This window comes from Pongo abelii, chromosome 10, assembly GCF_028885655.2.
Source record: "Pongo abelii isolate AG06213 chromosome 10, NHGRI_mPonAbe1-v2.0_pri, whole genome shotgun sequence".
In the NCBI taxonomy this organism is placed as follows: Eukaryota; Metazoa; Chordata; class Mammalia; order Primates; family Hominidae; genus Pongo; species Pongo abelii.
The window spans coordinates 19,062,908-19,079,836 of record NC_071995.2 but is presented as its reverse complement, the minus strand read 5'-3'; the positions used below and the strand labels follow the sequence as shown (position 1 = coordinate 19,079,836).

Here is a 16,929-nt window from a genome sequence, read left to right as displayed (position 1 = left end):
TAATGCAAACATTGACAGAGCTGAAGGAATAAATAGACAGCAATACAATAATACTAGACATCAATAACCCACTTTTAATAAGCATAACAACCAGACAGAAAGTAAGTAAACAGAGGATTAGAACAACACTATAGACCAAATGGACCTAACAGATATATACAGAACATTCCACTCAGCAGGAGCAGAATACATATTCTTCTGAAGCAAACAGGAAACACCCTCCAGGCTAGATGACATGTTAGGTCACAAAACAAATCTCAACAAATTGAAGAAAACTCAAATAATATCAAGTAGCTTTTCTGACCACAGGAGAATGAAATTCAAAATCAACAGCAGAAAGAAATCTGGAAAATCCACAAATAGGTGGAAATTGAACAACACACTCCCGCAAGACCAACAGTTCAAAGAAGATATCAAAAGGGCAGCTACAAAACATCTCAGAACTGGCAGTGCTTACAGCTTGAGGAGAGCATCCTGCCCAGGTGCAGTGGCTGCCATTGAGATCCACCTGAGACCTTTTGCCTTCAGCCTTTTGCCTTCAGCCTTTCAGCACTCCCAGGCTGCAGCTCCTGCACCTGTTCAGCTTGCTCACTCGCCCTACCTTCCCTGCAGCCTGCTGCACCGTGGAGTTGGCATTAGTGGCACCAGTGGCAGTTGAGCTGGTCTGCAGCAGCAAGTACCAACATTTATAGGATGAGGAAGAGCCTGAGGAACCTGAGAAGGCTTCAGGTGAGGTTCCTCCACCTTATGGCGTCAACTCTGCAGAGAGTATGGTATATTTGACTACACAGATGAGTCTAATTTTCCAAAGCCCCCATTTTACAATGTGGTTGCAAACATTACCAATTTATAATAAAGTCATGAGAATCAAGGCTGAAGCTCTTTCTTTGGTTCCTGGAAGAGATGAGGATTTTGTGGGACAGGATGATTTTGATGATGCTGACCAGTTGAGGATAGGAATTTTTTTTGGTTAACTTTTGTCCTGGCATTCTTCTTAACTGGGCTAAGTTTTTTTCCTGTCTTTTTGCCTCACTGCTTCAGTGGCAGAAAGGTATGACACCATTTCAGAATTTGGTCTCTTTCTAATTAAGTGGGTCCTGAGAGTCAGATTTCTTTTTTTTTTTTTTTTTTTTTTTTTCTTTTATTGTAACTATTATTATTATTATTATTATTATTATTATACTTTAGGTTTTATGGTACATGTGCCCAATGTGCAGGTAAGTTACATATGTATACATGTGCCATGCTGGTGCACTGCACCCACCAACTCGTCATCTAGCATTAGGTATATCTCCCAATGTTATCCCTCCCCCCTCCCCCCAACCCACAACAGTCCCTGAAGTGTGATGTTCCCCTTCCTGTGTCCATGTGTTCTCATTGTTCAATTCCCACCTATGAGTGAGAATATGCGGTGTTTGGTTTTTTGTTCTTGCGATAGTTTACTGAGAATGATGATTTCCAATTTCATCCATGTCCCTACAAAGGACATGAACTCATCATTTCTTATGGCTGCATAGTATTCCATGGTGTAGATGTGCCACATTTTCTTAATCCAATCTATCATTGTTGGACATTTGGGTTGGTTCCAAGTCTTTGCTATTGTGAATAATGCGGCAGTAAACATACGTGTGCATGTGTCTTTATAGCAGCATGATTTATAGTCCTTTGGGTATATACCCAGTAATGGGATGGCTGGGTCGAATGGAATTTCTAGTTCTAGATCCCTGAGGAATCGCCACACTGACTTCCACAAGGGTTGAACTAGTTTACAGTCCCACCAACAGTGTAAAAGTGTTCCTATTTCTCCACATCCTCTCCAGCACCTGTTGTTTCCTGACTTTTGAATGATCGCCATTCTAACTGGTGTGAGATGGTATCTCATTGTGGTTTTGATTTGCATTTCTCTGATGGCCAGTGATGGTGAGCATTTTTTCATGTGTCTTTTGGCTGCATAAATGTCTTCTTTTGAAATTGTCCCTGTTTGCAGATGACATGATAGTATATCTAGAAAACCCCATTGTCTCAGCCCAAAATCTCCTTAAGCTGATAAGCAACTTCAGCAAAGTCTCAGGATACAAAATCAATGTGCAAAAATCACAAGCATTCTTATACATCAATAACAGACAAACAGAGAGCCAAATCATGAGTGAACTCCCATTCACAATTGCTTCAAAGAGAATAAAATACCTAGGAATCCAACTTACAAGGGATGTGAAAGACCTCTTCAAGGAGAACTACAAACCACTGCTCAAGGAAATAAAAGAGGATACAAACAAATGGAAGAACATTCCATGCTCATGGGTAGGAAGAATCAATATCATGAAAATGGCCATCCTTCCCAAGGTAATTTACAGATTCAATGCCATCCCCATCAAGCTACCAATGACTTTCTTCACAGAATTGGAAAAAACTACTTTAAAGTTCATATGGAACCAAAAAAGAGCCCGCATCGCCAAGTCAATCCTAAGCCAAAAGAACAAAGCTGGAGGCATCACGCTACCTGACTTCAAACTATACTACAAGGCTACAGTAACCAAAACAGCATGGTACTGGTACCAAAACAGAGATATAGATCAATGGAACAGAACAGAGCCGTCAGAAATAATGCCACATATCTACAACCATCTGATCTTTGACAAACCTGAGAAAAACAAGAAATGGGGAAAGGATTCCCTATTTAATAAATGGTGCTGGGAAAACTGGCTAGCCATATGTAGAAAGCTGAAACTGGATCCCTTCCTTACACCTTATACAAAAATCAATTCAAGATGGATTAAAGACTTAAATGTTAGACCTAAAACCATAAAAACCCTAGAAGAAAACCTAGGCAATACCATTCAGGACATAGGCATGGGCAAGGACTTCATGTCTAAAACACCAAAAGCAATGGCAACAAAAGCCAAAATTGACAAATGGGATCTAATTAAACTCAAGAGCTTCTGCACAGCAAAGGAAACTACCATCAGAGTGAACAGGCAACCTACAAAATGGGAGAAAATTTTCGCAACCTACTCATCTGACAAAGGGCTAATATCCAGAATCTACAATGAACTCCAACAAATTTACAAGAAAAAAACAAACAACCCCATCAAAAAGTGGGCGAAGGACATGAGAGTCAGATTTCTAACCTGTTTTCCTTGATACTTTGATGGTCAGCACTTCTGCTGTGAGATGAACCAAATGCTGAGTTAAGGTGCCCGATCCAGTGTGATGATCACAAATTATTAGACATCTTGGGGTTGAAATGATCTCAGACTATCCTTACATTTTAAATGGCTAAGAATCCAGCTTGCTGGCATAAAGCCAAGTGTGGGATGCAAGTGCCTAGTGGACCACTTCCGGTAAGCAGAACTGGCAAATGTTAGTTTGGTAAATAAACTCAGCCTAAAGTTGGCAGAAGAAAAGAAATAATAAATATGAGAGCAGAAAAAAATGGAATACGGAATATTAAAAATGGAACTACCATATAATCCAGCAATCCTACTTCTGGGTATTTATCCAAAAGAACTGAATTAAGATCTTGAAGAGCTATCTGAACCCCCATGTTCATTTCAACATTGTTCACAGTAGCCATGATGTAGGAAGAATCTAAATGTCCACCAGTGGGTGAATAGATGAAGAAAACATGGTATATACATACAATGATATATTATTCAACCTTGACAAGGAAGAAAATCCTGTCATACTACAACATGGATAAATATTAAGGACATTATGCTAAATGAAATAAGCCAATCACAGAAACACAAATACTAAATATACCACTTCATGAAAGCAAAAAGTAGAATGTTGGTTACCAGGGACTTGGAGATAGAAAAGGAAGAGGAAGAATTTTAGCCATGCCAGATGAAAAAGGTCTACAGATCTCCCATACAACAATGCACATGTAGTTAACATTACTGTACTTTACAATTAAACTTTTTTAGTAGGGTAGATTTCATTTTCTGTATTTTTACCACAATTTTTAAAACATTGAAAAAGAAGAAACAATATGCTATTGTTCTGGTAAACATAAATTATTTAGCACTAGATTTTTGTATAAACCTCTAATATGAAATTCAGCATTGGAGCCAAAGTTTCTAACAATGCTTATTCACTTTGCAATTTTAAATTGAATGAGAATTTGTGTGCATTAGATTTTTAAACATTTAATGAACTCATAGGATAACTAACAATAGTGCTAATATTTCACGGCAGTTCTGGAAAGTACATACTGTGTTTGAATATTTTTAACTTAAATGTAAAACATGTTTGTATACAATATCTGATGAGCTTTCCAATATTAAACACACGCACACACACACACACACACACCTCCTGACAAAACTATAAAATCTTGTAAAAAATCTTAATAAGTAAAAACAGTATTAATTTAAACTATTATATATGTATATAATAGAAATTCTCTGCAAGTAGCAAATTTTCCCACATATCTAAACAGCAAACAGGTTTTTTAAAATAAAATATTCTTAACATTTTGAGATATCTTTTTTTAGTTTTTATAGCTGTCATCTCTTGATCTTTTATATGTACTGTTGCCTAACAATTTAATGTGATAATTAGAATGAAAGAGTTTGGTATTGATACAGACAGGAGGCAGGGAAATACTAGACAGAAAAGGGTGGGATACCTGGCAAAGCCTCACCCTCAAGCCTGGACCTGAAGCCCAAAGTGAGGACATGTCTTCCTGTTTTCCCGCTTGAATGTTACTTTTTGGCCCACCCCACCCCAAATCCTATAACCATAAAAACCCCAGGCTCCAATGACAGATGGGCAGCAGAGAAAGAAAGAAGAGAAAAAGCAGCTTGAGGTCAGCAAGAAGCAGCTTGACTTCAGAGGGGCGGCTTGACAGCGGGACCTTTCAGAAGATTTCGGCCAGGGACGGCCAAACTCCAGGGAAAGACCACCTTCCCACTCCATCTCCTTTCCAGCTCTCCATCCCACTGAGAGCCACTTTCACTGGCAGTGAAATCCCCCACGTTTACCTTCTTCAATTTGTTCATGTGACCTAATTCTTCCTGGACATCAAACAAGAGCTCAGGATACAGAGGGCTGTCACACTGAGCTGTTAGACACTTAAGCTGTTTGCAGATGGCAAAGCTAAAAGTGTACTGTAACACATGTCCTCTGGGGTGCCAGGGATTGCAGGTACCCCCCAGATGCTGCCACGGGGCCACATGGAGTTCTACTCCTATCAGCACCCAGAAGCACTTGTCCTGGCCCATACACCCAATCACTGGCGTGCTCCCCCTCCTGCGAGGGGTTGACTGCTATGGATTGAGTAAATGAGCCAACCCCTTCATGAATCCTGTGAAGGGGTCAAGGAAACTATCCCATTTCATCTGGGGGCTTGCCCAGGATACTTCAGAAGGGTAAGCAAAATTTGGATTTGTCTCTCCTTGTCCTCAGACTTTCCTCTGAGCTATGCCATTTGCAGGGGATAGGATGCAACCTTCCATCTCTCTCCTTCTTTTGGGTAAAAGGAAAGTTGGCTGTGTTTCTCTTCATGGAGGTCTAGTTGTCATGTGGGACTGGAATAAAGTCCTGGGGAAACTGAAGGCCTCTTGCCAAGGCCACTCCTCAGTATTGCCAGAAGTCCACAAGACTGGACCTGTTCCCCAAGTGTCTATCAAGGTGTCAGCCAAGACCACCAAACTTTTCCTTTGATATCTTTCCTTCCTTCTTTTGTGGTTTGAAATGGCTCCTGGCTCTTCTTTTATAATGTTAAAGGTTCTACTACAAACTGCAGCAATGATACTAGGCAGAATGTATGTTTGGTCCAGCCATCAGATATGCAACTCAGAACAATACAATTTCCATATGTTCTTAGAGGTGTGACCCCAAACCCCAGTGGCCACAGGTGTGTGAATGGGATGGGCAGGTGAATGGCGGTTCCCTTCTCATCCCCTCCCCTCCAGGCTTGGGTGCCTGGGCATGTCCATGGCATGCATGTGCTGTGCCCAACAGCCAAGTGGGGTGGTAGGAGTTAGCGGTGCATGCTGCCCAGGCCCCAGGGTAGTCTTTGGGGCCAGGGACCCTATGCAGCCGGCTGGCCAGTGCTTTCTGCATGCCGTCCCCTCCTGCCACAAGCCCATAGACTCTTTCCTCGTCTGGCAGGGAGTTCAGCCTGGTTGGAACTGGGGGAGAGATACAATGATTAAAGTAACCTATTTGTAGAGAGCAAGAGGGTCTTTCCCTGGACCATCCCCATTTGCTCTTTAAATTGTTTTTGTTCTTTTTTCTTTTCTAAGTGAGAGGTTTCTTTTCCTACCTCAGCACTCTGCTTACGATAGGGAGGCAACAAAAGAGTGAGCCCTGCTGGCTGATAACTGCAAATTTGGCAGGGCCCATTTGGGATTTAATCTAAAAGGACCCTGAAATACATTTGTTCCCAACTTGATTCCAAGCTTCAGGTTGAGACCTTAGGAAGGAAAACCAGATCTGAGGGATCCAAGCAAGGAAACAGGCACATTGTAAATGGGCAGGACCAATTCCTCCTAATTAAGCCTCCACGTCATGGAAGGAGGCCATGCTCCATGGCACAGATAAGGCCCGGGAAACCCAAAGGTTGCTGATAGTAGGGGGAATGGAGGCATGGCATAAGTGAATGTGGATAATTCCTATTTTCTGAGACCTCCCTGCTTCATGGGTGCAGGCTGCAATGGCACCTGTGGGTGGTGTCTGTCTAAGGTCACCAGGACTTGAGAATAAGAAGACAGAAGAGAAAGGGGCGATGCCTGCTTCCCCTCCCTCGCATCCGAGTTTTTGCTGAAAGAAGGAAGGGAAATGAGGGATGCCTATTTCCTTGTCTTTCAGAATGGGCAACCAACTGTCTCCACCATCACCAGTTTATACTCTTCTGGAGTGCATCCTGAATGACTGCGACTGCTTTGACCCTCAAAATCTGGAGGAAAAAATGCCTATTAGCCCTTTGCACAAAGGTTTGGCCAAATTATGAGGACTAGCTTGGTCTCAGGAAGGAACCATTCATTTTGATATCATCTGGCAGTTGGAACTTTCCTGTAAATGCAAGGGCAAATTGTCTGAGACCCCATATGTGCAGGCTTTCTTTACCTTGCAGGGCAATCCAGACCTTTGCCAACAGTGTAGAGTTGATCCATCCCTCCTATTGGCCATCTCAGGAGAGGCTGCAAGGGGCAGTCTCAGGGAATTAAAGAAACAAACCCCAGAGGCACCTCCCACAGGGGAGCCAGCTCCCTTCAGCCCTGCTCCTCCGGATTCTCCCCGTCCTATCTCCAGCTTGCCCCCTCCTAGAAATACCCTAGATAAACCCCAGTATCACTCTTGCCCCTCCAACAGATGCCTGTTGAATTTGGCCCCAGTAAGGTCCAGGCCCCCTTCTACCTACAGGACTTAAGGCAAATTAAGGGAGATCTTGGCAAGTTTTCAGATGACCCTGACAGATATAGAGAGGCTTTCCAGAAGTTAACCCAAGTATTTGAACTCTCCTAGAAAGACGTTATGTTACTTTTAAAGCAAACCCTGACTAACACTGAGAAGCAGACTGCTCTGCAAGTGACAGAGTGATTTGGTTATGAGCTTTGTATCACATATAGCATCAGGGAAGGTGCCGAACTTTATCCAAATGAAAGAGATGCAGTATCAATGGATGACCCTGGAATGGATCTCAATGATGAGATGGGAGAATAGAAGAAGAGACACTTACAGGTGTGCATAATGGAGGATTTATGTAGGACTTGGACCAAGCCTCTCAACTATACTGAGCTATTCATGAAAGACCAGGGATTTGATGAGAATCCCACTGCCTTTCCGGAAAGACTGAGAGGCCTTGGTAAAGCACACATCTCTATCTTCTGATTCTGGTGAGGGATAACTAAACATAAAGGATAAATTTATTACTCAGGCAGCCCCTGATATAAGGAGGAAGCTGCAGAAACAGGCCCTGGGAACAGATACTACTTTAGAGGACCTCCTGAAAGTGGCCAACTTGGTTTTTACAATAGAGATGGGGGGACACAAGAAAGAGGCAGAAGCTTTAATGGCCACCATGCAAGCCTACAAATCCCAGAATTCTCAAGGTGCACCTGTTGACTGCTACAGATGTGGCAAGAATAGTTATCTGTCTTATAAAGTTTAACTGCTCCCATACAAGGTTTAATTTCTTTCACCAAAGTGAAACAGCTTGGGGTACAATGTTGTTAGCATATTTCATTTCTTATTTCTGTAATCTTTGGCACTAGATTCTTTCCTTGTATAATACACATATTTGGCCCATGCATACTTAACCTTGTAAAACTTGGTATTTTTTTTTTCCTCATATGCCTAGAGGCCATCAAACTCTGAACAGTCAGGCAACTGGAGCCTTGGACAATGGCTCCCTTTTGCTAGGGACCCTTAGGTAGACTTTAGGGAGGAATTTGACTGCCGTTTTCCCCAAAACAATGCCCCCTGTCAGCAGGAAGTAGCTAAGATTGGTCATCTTCCATATTTTAATGGCACTAAGATGTGCCTCTTCAGAGTGGGGAAGTGATATGGACAGGAGGCAGGAAAATACCAGGCTGAAAAGGGTGGGGTCCCTGGTGAAGCCCCACCCTCAAGCTTGGACCCACGGCCCAAAGTGAGAACATGCATTCCTGTCTTCCTACTTGAATGTTGCTTTTTAGCCTGTCCCACCCACCATCCTATACCCATAAAAACCCCAGGGTCCACTGGCAGAGCAGCTGAGTGGTGGAGTGGCAGAGTGGCAGAGCAGCAGAGTGGCAGAGAAGGAAAGAAGAGAAGCAGCAGTTTGACATTGGCAAGATGCAGCTTGACTTCAGAGGGGTGGCTTGACGGCGGGATCTCAGAGAAGAGTTTGACCAGGAATGGCTGAACTCCGGAAGTAGACCACCTCCCGACTCCATCCCCTTTCTAGCTCTGCATCCTGCTGAGAGCAGCTTTCATCAGCAATAAAATCTCCTGCATTTACCATCTTCAATTTGTTGATGTGACCTGATTCTTCCTGGATGCCGAACAAGAGCTCGGGATGCAGAGGGCTGTCACACTGAGCTGTTAAACACTTAAGTCATCTGCGGATGGCAAAGAGAGCACTGTAACAGATGCCTTCTGGGGATCCAGGGATTTTGAGTACCCCTCCTAGACACTGCCATGGGGCTACACAGAGTTCTACTCCTGCCGGCACCCAGAAGCACTTGTCCTGGCGCCTGTACCCACTCATCTGCATGTCCTCCCCTCCCATGAGGGGTTGAGAGCTGTAGGCTGACTAAACAAGCCAACCCCTTCATGAGTCCTGCAGAAGGGTCATGGGAACTGTCCTGTTTCAGAATCAACTCTAGTAACCAGTTAAGGATGAAGTATACTGAAGTATACTCACTTCTGCTGTGGTAAACAGAAGGAACTTTAGAGTAGAAAGACATCTGGAGTTGTCATAGATTAGTTCTAGAACTGTAATTTCTTCATCTGCAAAATAGGTATGATAGTGCTCTTGTGTCACTGGTGTGAGGATTAAATAAAACAGAGTTGGTCTTCTGTATCCCTAGGTTATGCATCCACAGATTCAACCAACCACAGATCAGAAATATTTTTGAAATGACAAAAATAAAACAAAGGGATATATTGTGAGAAATGCATCATTAGGTGATTTTATTGTTGTGCGAACATCCCAGAGTGTACTTACACAAACCTAGATGGCAAAGCCCACTGCACATCTAGGGTATATGGGGTAGCCTATTGCTCAAAGGCTACAAACCCGTACAGTATGTTACTGTCCTGAAGACTGTAGATGGTTGTCAATATTGCCTCACAACACATTTCTTAGAACATAATTCTCCAAGTCATAAGCTATGCATGAGTGTATTTACATAGTTTACATTGCACTAAATATTATTAGTAATCTATAAAAGATTTACAGTATACAGGATGATGTGCATATGCTATGTACAAATACTATGCCATTTTATGTAAGGAGCTTCAGCATCTGTGACATTTGTTATCTCCAGGGGTCCTGGCACCCGTCCCTTGCAGATAACAAGGGACAACTGTAATGCAGGTAAAGTATTTTTCCCAGTGCAAAACTCATAGAATGTGCTCAGTTAATAGTAAGTACTATGATGAGGATAAATCAGCAAAACTCATAGAATGTGCTTAGTTAATAGTAAGTACTATGATGAGGATAAATCAGAGGATATAGGACTTGTTTGTTGTTCTTCTACCAGAATGCTGGTAGAAGATTTTTATTCCGCTTTATTATCCTTGATTTTTATAAGCTGGACAAAACAAAGCAAAATGGCATAGAGGAAATGGTGACATGATTGCTACATTAATTTTTAGTCTTTTAGTTCTAATTTATAATGTGAGGCTATATTTTTCACTTTAAGAATAGCTTTGACCATATTCCATATGTTTTATTATATATTTTTATTACCTTTAAGTTATAATGTTTTCTAACTCCTTGATTAATAAAATTAAAAGTACATACTTAAATTTATGAATATATTTATTTTTTGTTACTGTTTTCTAAATTGCATCTCAGAAAGTGGATGAGATCTTTATTATATAGGTTATTGGAAATTTGCCTACTATTTAATATTTGGTCACTTAGAATAAATATTCTATATGTGCTTGAGAAGAATTTGTATTTCCAAATTATCTTCTGTAAGTACAATATATATTTATTGGATCAAACTTATATATGCTCACTCCTATATTCTTCCTAATTTCTCATTAATGTATTAATTCCTGAGAGAGGAATATTGGTATGCCCCACTATCATATTGGCCCCATCAAACTCTTTGGATTTCTGTCAATGTTATTACTTTGTTACATCTTTCTGGTGAATTGAATATTTCAATACCATGTCAGGACTTTATATTTAATGATGCTCTTGATTCAGAGTCTATTATGTTGGTCTTTATGCCAATATTTGGTTGGTATATGCATCAGTATTTATATTGAGAGATTGTGCCTGTTTCCCACACATTCCTTAATGTGCTAATACGATGAGCCAAGTTTATAAATTAGACTTTAGTGACATGAATGGAAGACATAAACTGCACACATGTACCTTTTAATGGCAAAGGTTATGGGACAAGAAACCTCTATATGCCATTCGAATCTTCCCCATAAAAAGGGCATCCTCTTGATGAGAAAGAATTTTAGCTTGCCCCTGTGCACACAGTATCCCATAATTGAAAGTACTGTCAAATCATTTTTTGCATAGATATGCTTTATTACAGGTACATATTATGCATTTTTGCATAATTATTTTTGCATTCTATTTATCAATGATACCGTACTTTATGAGTGACTTAAGGGATTTTTAAAAAATAATGTTTACTGACTTTTTTATAATCTCCTCATATAACAGTATGATTCTGCTGAACTCTTATTAATTGTTACTAACAATCATTTTAACAATTGTCTAGTCAACCACTCTTACACTGCCACTAATTGCTCTGGACTCACTTTCACTGATTCTGGCCCTCTTGACCTCAGGCACTTAGCTTTTCACCTCTATTGTAATATTTTCTTGGCTTCCTTGGAATATCTCCTGGTCTACCTTCCTGTATGGTCATTGCTTCTTTATAGTTTTCAGCTCAGTTTACATTTTTGCCCTCAGTAATAACCACGACATGGACTACGTATTCCTGCTGTCGAGACCCATGTAACAATTTCACAAACCAAGTATGACACATTTCTCTATTCAAGGGATTTTGTTCAAACATTTTTAACAAATCTTTATCGAGTGCCTATTGCATGCCAGGATATGTTTTGGGTACTAGAGGTTTTTAAAAACTATAGTCCTACATACAAATGTGCATGGTCACACAGACATTGTAAAAGGACTTGGGGGAGAACTAATAATATGCTATTATTAAGATAATGAGCATCATGAAATATATACACAAAACGATAAATTTATCTCATCTTTGAGATAAAGGCACTTTCAATCTATAGAGAGGATAAAGTTAAGTAATTAAATTTCTGTTCCATATAATGAGAAATTTAGGATAAATATGAATGAGTTCTTAATCAGTGTAATGAATCAAGGAAAGAATTTGTTTAATCAAATTATTCTAAGTAAGATACATTCTCATTTGTCTGTGATAGCTTGAGTGGGATGTTCCCTGAAGGCATCTGTGGAGTAGACGATAATTCAGTTTCAAATCCTCAGATTTGATAGTGAATGTTTCACTATTTTTTATTGTAGAGTCCTGTACCTTAACAAATTAGTTTCACTTGCTGACATTAATTATGGTCTTTTTGACTAAAGCCATCTAGAAAGTTGTCACTTTGTTATTTTACCCCCTCAGTTTGTCAGTACCTATGCTTCTGGAGATACCTCTGGCCTGGTTTCTTCCCAGGTGTCTTGCCTCCAAGATAGCCCCCAATGATTCTGTCTCCTGGTATGCGAACCCTTGTATCATGCTTTCCCACAGGATACAATATGGCAGAAGTAGTGGTATACCACTTCCAAGATTAGATTACAAAGATTGTCTCTTCTGTCTCTGGTGTTCCCTTGCTCATAGACTCTCTCTCATTCCTTGGATCATCTGCTCTGGGAAAAGCCAACTCTATGGCCTGAGGACATTTGTTGAAAACTCTGTGGCAAGCAATTGAGGCTCCCACACCTATACACCATGGGGAACTGAGGTCTTTCAAGAACCACATCGATACCATCTTAGAAGTGGATTCCTCAGCCCCAGTGAGCTTGAGATGACTGTGGTCTCAGTCAACAGTTTGACTGCGACTCATGGGAAACCTTAAGCCAGATCCACCCAGCAAAAATGCTTCCCAGATTCTTGAGCCCAGAATGTGAACTCATCAAAGTTTGTTGTGCTAAACTGCTAAGTTTTGGGGTAATTGGTTATGTATTAATAGATAACTTATATACTAGGTCCCTAGGAAAATCGACAATAAAGATGTAATTTGTCATGAGGTAAGACATCTTACTGGAGCCTCTTCCCAAAGAATTTTGACTGGTCCATGGATTCCTTAAGACAGGAGTAGCTTCATGTTTTCCCCTGTGTCCAGCCCTTTATAGTTTGTTCTAGTAATGAATGGCTGGGATGATTTTGTTTCCTTCATCAAAGCCCTAATTTATTTGTTGATTATAGGAACGTTTGCAGAAAAGCATTATTTTATATTTATAATTATATGTACATATGTACACATCTACCTGTATATAACAATATTAGAAAGTGCTCTATTTTTATTCTGCATGTAGGTACTATGTAGAGACAGAAAAAGGAGAGTTGGTTAGATCATTCATACGCACACACACACACACACACGCATAAATGCACACTTTTTTATATTCATATGTGTTTCACATTTGTACACATATGTATATTTACACACGTATATTTTTACATTTTATGTAAATATATACGTGTGTAAATGTATACATTTGCACACATATATATTTATATGTATACTTATCCTTGTCTCTTTACATATAGACACACATATATAAATGCATGCCCTATACATATAGCCTTATCTGTATTTATCCGGCTATAGGGATTTTCCATGGAAATTCAAACTAAGGGGTATTTATTGATGGTTAGAAAATTAAAAGAAAACATTAATTAGAGTAATAATTTATTTTACTATACATCGGCCCTTTAAAATTTTTCATAAAATTAAAAAAGGAAAAATAATAAAAATATTATTTTATGGATTCTAAACAAATATGTGTGTAGTGTTTTTTATATACATAGGTAAAATTTCCTCTTTAATTTACTCTATGAATATTTATACAGTTTATTTTTTAAAAAATATAGATCAAGATAAAAATTGAATTTTTTTTTCTTTTTTTTTTGAGACAGAGTCTCACTCTGTCCCCCAGGTTGGAGTGCAGTGGCACGATCTCGGCTCACTGCACACTGCAACCTCTGCTTCCTGGTTTCAAGCGATTCTACTGCCTCAGCCTCCAGAGTAGCTGGGATTACAGGCGCCGCGCCACCATGCCCTGCTAATTTTTTGTATTTTTAGTAGAGACGGGGTTTTACCATTTTGTCCAGGCTGGTTTTGAACTTCGGACCTGAAGTGATTTGCCTGCCTAGGCCTCCCAAAGTGCTAGGATTACAGGTGTGAGCCACTGTGCCCGGCCAAAAGTCGAATGTTTACTGAAATTATTTATTTCAGTTTTTCCTTGAGATGCTAAATGCAGTAAGTATAATAAATCCATTACCAAGTTACTCTTATCAACTTTAATTAATTATCTCTATATTACTGTAATTATGTTATTGAAGAAAATACTACATAGTAGAGTCAACTTAAAATCTGATGGTATTCCATGCATAATTGTCGTTCATTTCTATTGAAATGCAAATAATTCTTGGCTAATTCTCATTTTATCAAGGTACAATTCTTGCAAAATACCACTGAAACCTGGTGGGGATCAGTGATTTTTTTTTTCTGTTTTTAAAGACTCTCTATCTCTCTGCATGTGTATATGCTTTTGTCTTCCTATGTTTTCTTAACTAGCATTAGCCATTTAAACCCAAACATGAAAAAGAAAATTTTAGAGGAGCTACTAAATAGAATTAGTATTTTCTATTTCCATAACGATATATTGGCAATGACAATTATTTAAATATGGGAAATGGAAGAAGAAAGAAAATTAAATATCCATTTTGAATCTAAACATTTAAAATGTGATTTTAAGAATATGGATAAAACTATGCTGATTAATTCCAAAATTTTATGAAATTTTTGCTCCTGCGTATGAGAACATGACAAATTGCATTCTACTTAGAAGCTATGTAAAAATGAACCCTTTTGTGAAAAACTCACCACCACTCACCTGTGCACCCAGGTTTCTGGAATGTTGTGTGCCGCATACACTGTGAAACTGAGGTGGGAAGGAAGCCCAGGATTTAGATAAGAAATGCATCTAGGTACATTTACAGGCTGAAAATCTGCATAAAAGCTGTTACAATAGACATTGATTAGCTGGTAGATAGATGTGGATAGTTCAGTTGTTACCTTCTCTATCAAGCCTAGAAAGGAAGAGATAGAGATCAAGTCACTAAGAAGGGCCATATTTATCACAGGCCATGAATTACAGCTTTGAAATTTCTTATAATACAATTTAAATAATTTTAATTAAAGTGACCCTTTACCAATTGAAGAGAATTAACTATCTGTACCTCTGAATGCAACCTGGTTTAGTTGCTGCTAGATTAGATATCAATAAGCTTTCCGATCTTCAGCTGCAGAAATCTTGGAAGCATGGCCTTTTCATCACAATTTGGAATTTAAAAAATTATTAATTTGACATTCTGATCAACTGTAATTTGCAATAATTTTTGTTCTGATTTGTGATTGTTTAAAATTAATTTTCAGACAAGGATATAGATGGCTTATAAGTACATCAAACAAATTCCATCTAAAGAATTAATCATAACAAATTTGATGATGCTATCATGTTTACCATTAACTGAACACTAATCATATACAATGCGCTGATATTAAAAAGAGAATGAAAATAGTACAAGGCTAGGATTTAAAACCAGCTTGAAATGAAAGATTTATGATGTTTACTGTATCTCTTCAAAATCAAAGCCTTTCTTGAGTTTTGCCATTAGTTATTTAAAAGGAGTCTACTGGTTATTCCTAAAAGTGACTTGTCATGAAAGAAGAAAAATGAAGAAAAATTACTAGGTATAGGGGCTAATAGTTTTCCTCTGGCAGCTAAGCAGAAATTGAGAACAAGTAAGCACATCATCAGAAATTGTGTTCTTCAGATCTGCTGTGATGATTCCACGTGCTAAGTTAGTCGATACAGTTGTTTATTCAAACACATGCAATTCTTTATAAGTTGTTTTTAAAACATGCAATTCCCTATATAGTAGTTCAGTCTTAACAGTAGTTTTGCTTTCCACAGTTTCAGTTACCCAAAGTCAACTTAAGTTAAAAAATATTAAATGAAAATTCCAGAAATAAACAACTTATAAGTTAAAAAAGCATGAATTGCCTTTTGTTTCTAATTGTTTGGAAATGAAAATAGTGCAAAGAGCTAGATATTTCCTTTGATAATCTACAGTATTCCAGCACACACGCAGTTGGATGCTTCAGGAAAGGGGCCAGCTTGACATGGAGCTTCCTCCCACATCCTGTATGTGCCTCAGTAGCTCTGTCTATAATTAAACATTTTTGTTGTTAACACATGCTATTTTTCACTTAGTTATTCATAAATCTGTACAAAATATATAAGGTAGATTAATTTTCCTTATTTGTTATATTTCTTAAATTGTGCCCTCTGTTGAAAAAGCCTGGGGGGGACAGGCAGAGGAAAAAGAAAATCTGTAATTAAAATTCTCTGAGAAGTCAGCAGTAGCAATTAATGAAGCGGAAGAGTAAAGCAGTGTAAAAATAGTCTTAAAAGAGGCCTCATCAAACTCTGGAGGCCAACCAACAGAGATTCTCCTGAACAGCAGGAGGCAGAGAATTATAAATTTATGGAAACATCTTGTTTCTTTGTCTCCAAATTGTACTTTCAGTATGCTGAAACAGGAAGCACAAACTTCTTTTCAAGAATTCCCAACATTGTGCAAATGAACACACATCTAAAATAAATCATAAATTTGATTTATTAATATAAGCTGTAGTGTATATTTTGGGGGAAACTTAGTCATTTGGTTAATTACTCAAGCTCTACTTTTTGCTTTTCGTGCAGAAACATGGTTCTTGGATATAATTTGCTACTTTAAGTTTGCATAGAGATGTATGCTTACGCATTATGTTTTACTTCCTGAACTCTGGATGCAGACTACATTTCAAATAACATCATTAAAACATATTAAGAACCCAAGACACAGGGCTTGGTGGTGAAATATGGTGGGAAAAGTGTTTATCGCACCTAATTTTACTCTGGAAAGAGTTTTAGTGCCATGAAATAAAGAGGCAAGGACAATCTATGTGCAATTTAGACTCAATTAA

General features: G+C 38.9%; 1 protein-coding gene across 2 annotated transcripts in view; it reads right to left on the bottom strand.

The window, feature by feature from the left end:
- The window catches only part of PIK3C2G (phosphatidylinositol-4-phosphate 3-kinase catalytic subunit type 2 gamma), a 400,993-nt gene that overhangs the window by 296,856 nt on the left and 87,208 nt on the right, over positions 1-16,929 (bottom strand). For both annotated transcript variants that reach the window (XM_024256898.2, XM_024256899.2), the window contains exon 11: positions 14,792-14,987. In XM_024256898.2, the coding sequence (XP_024112666.2) occupies positions 14,792-14,987 (196 nt within the window). The remainder of the gene's footprint in view (positions 1-14,791; positions 14,988-16,929) is intronic.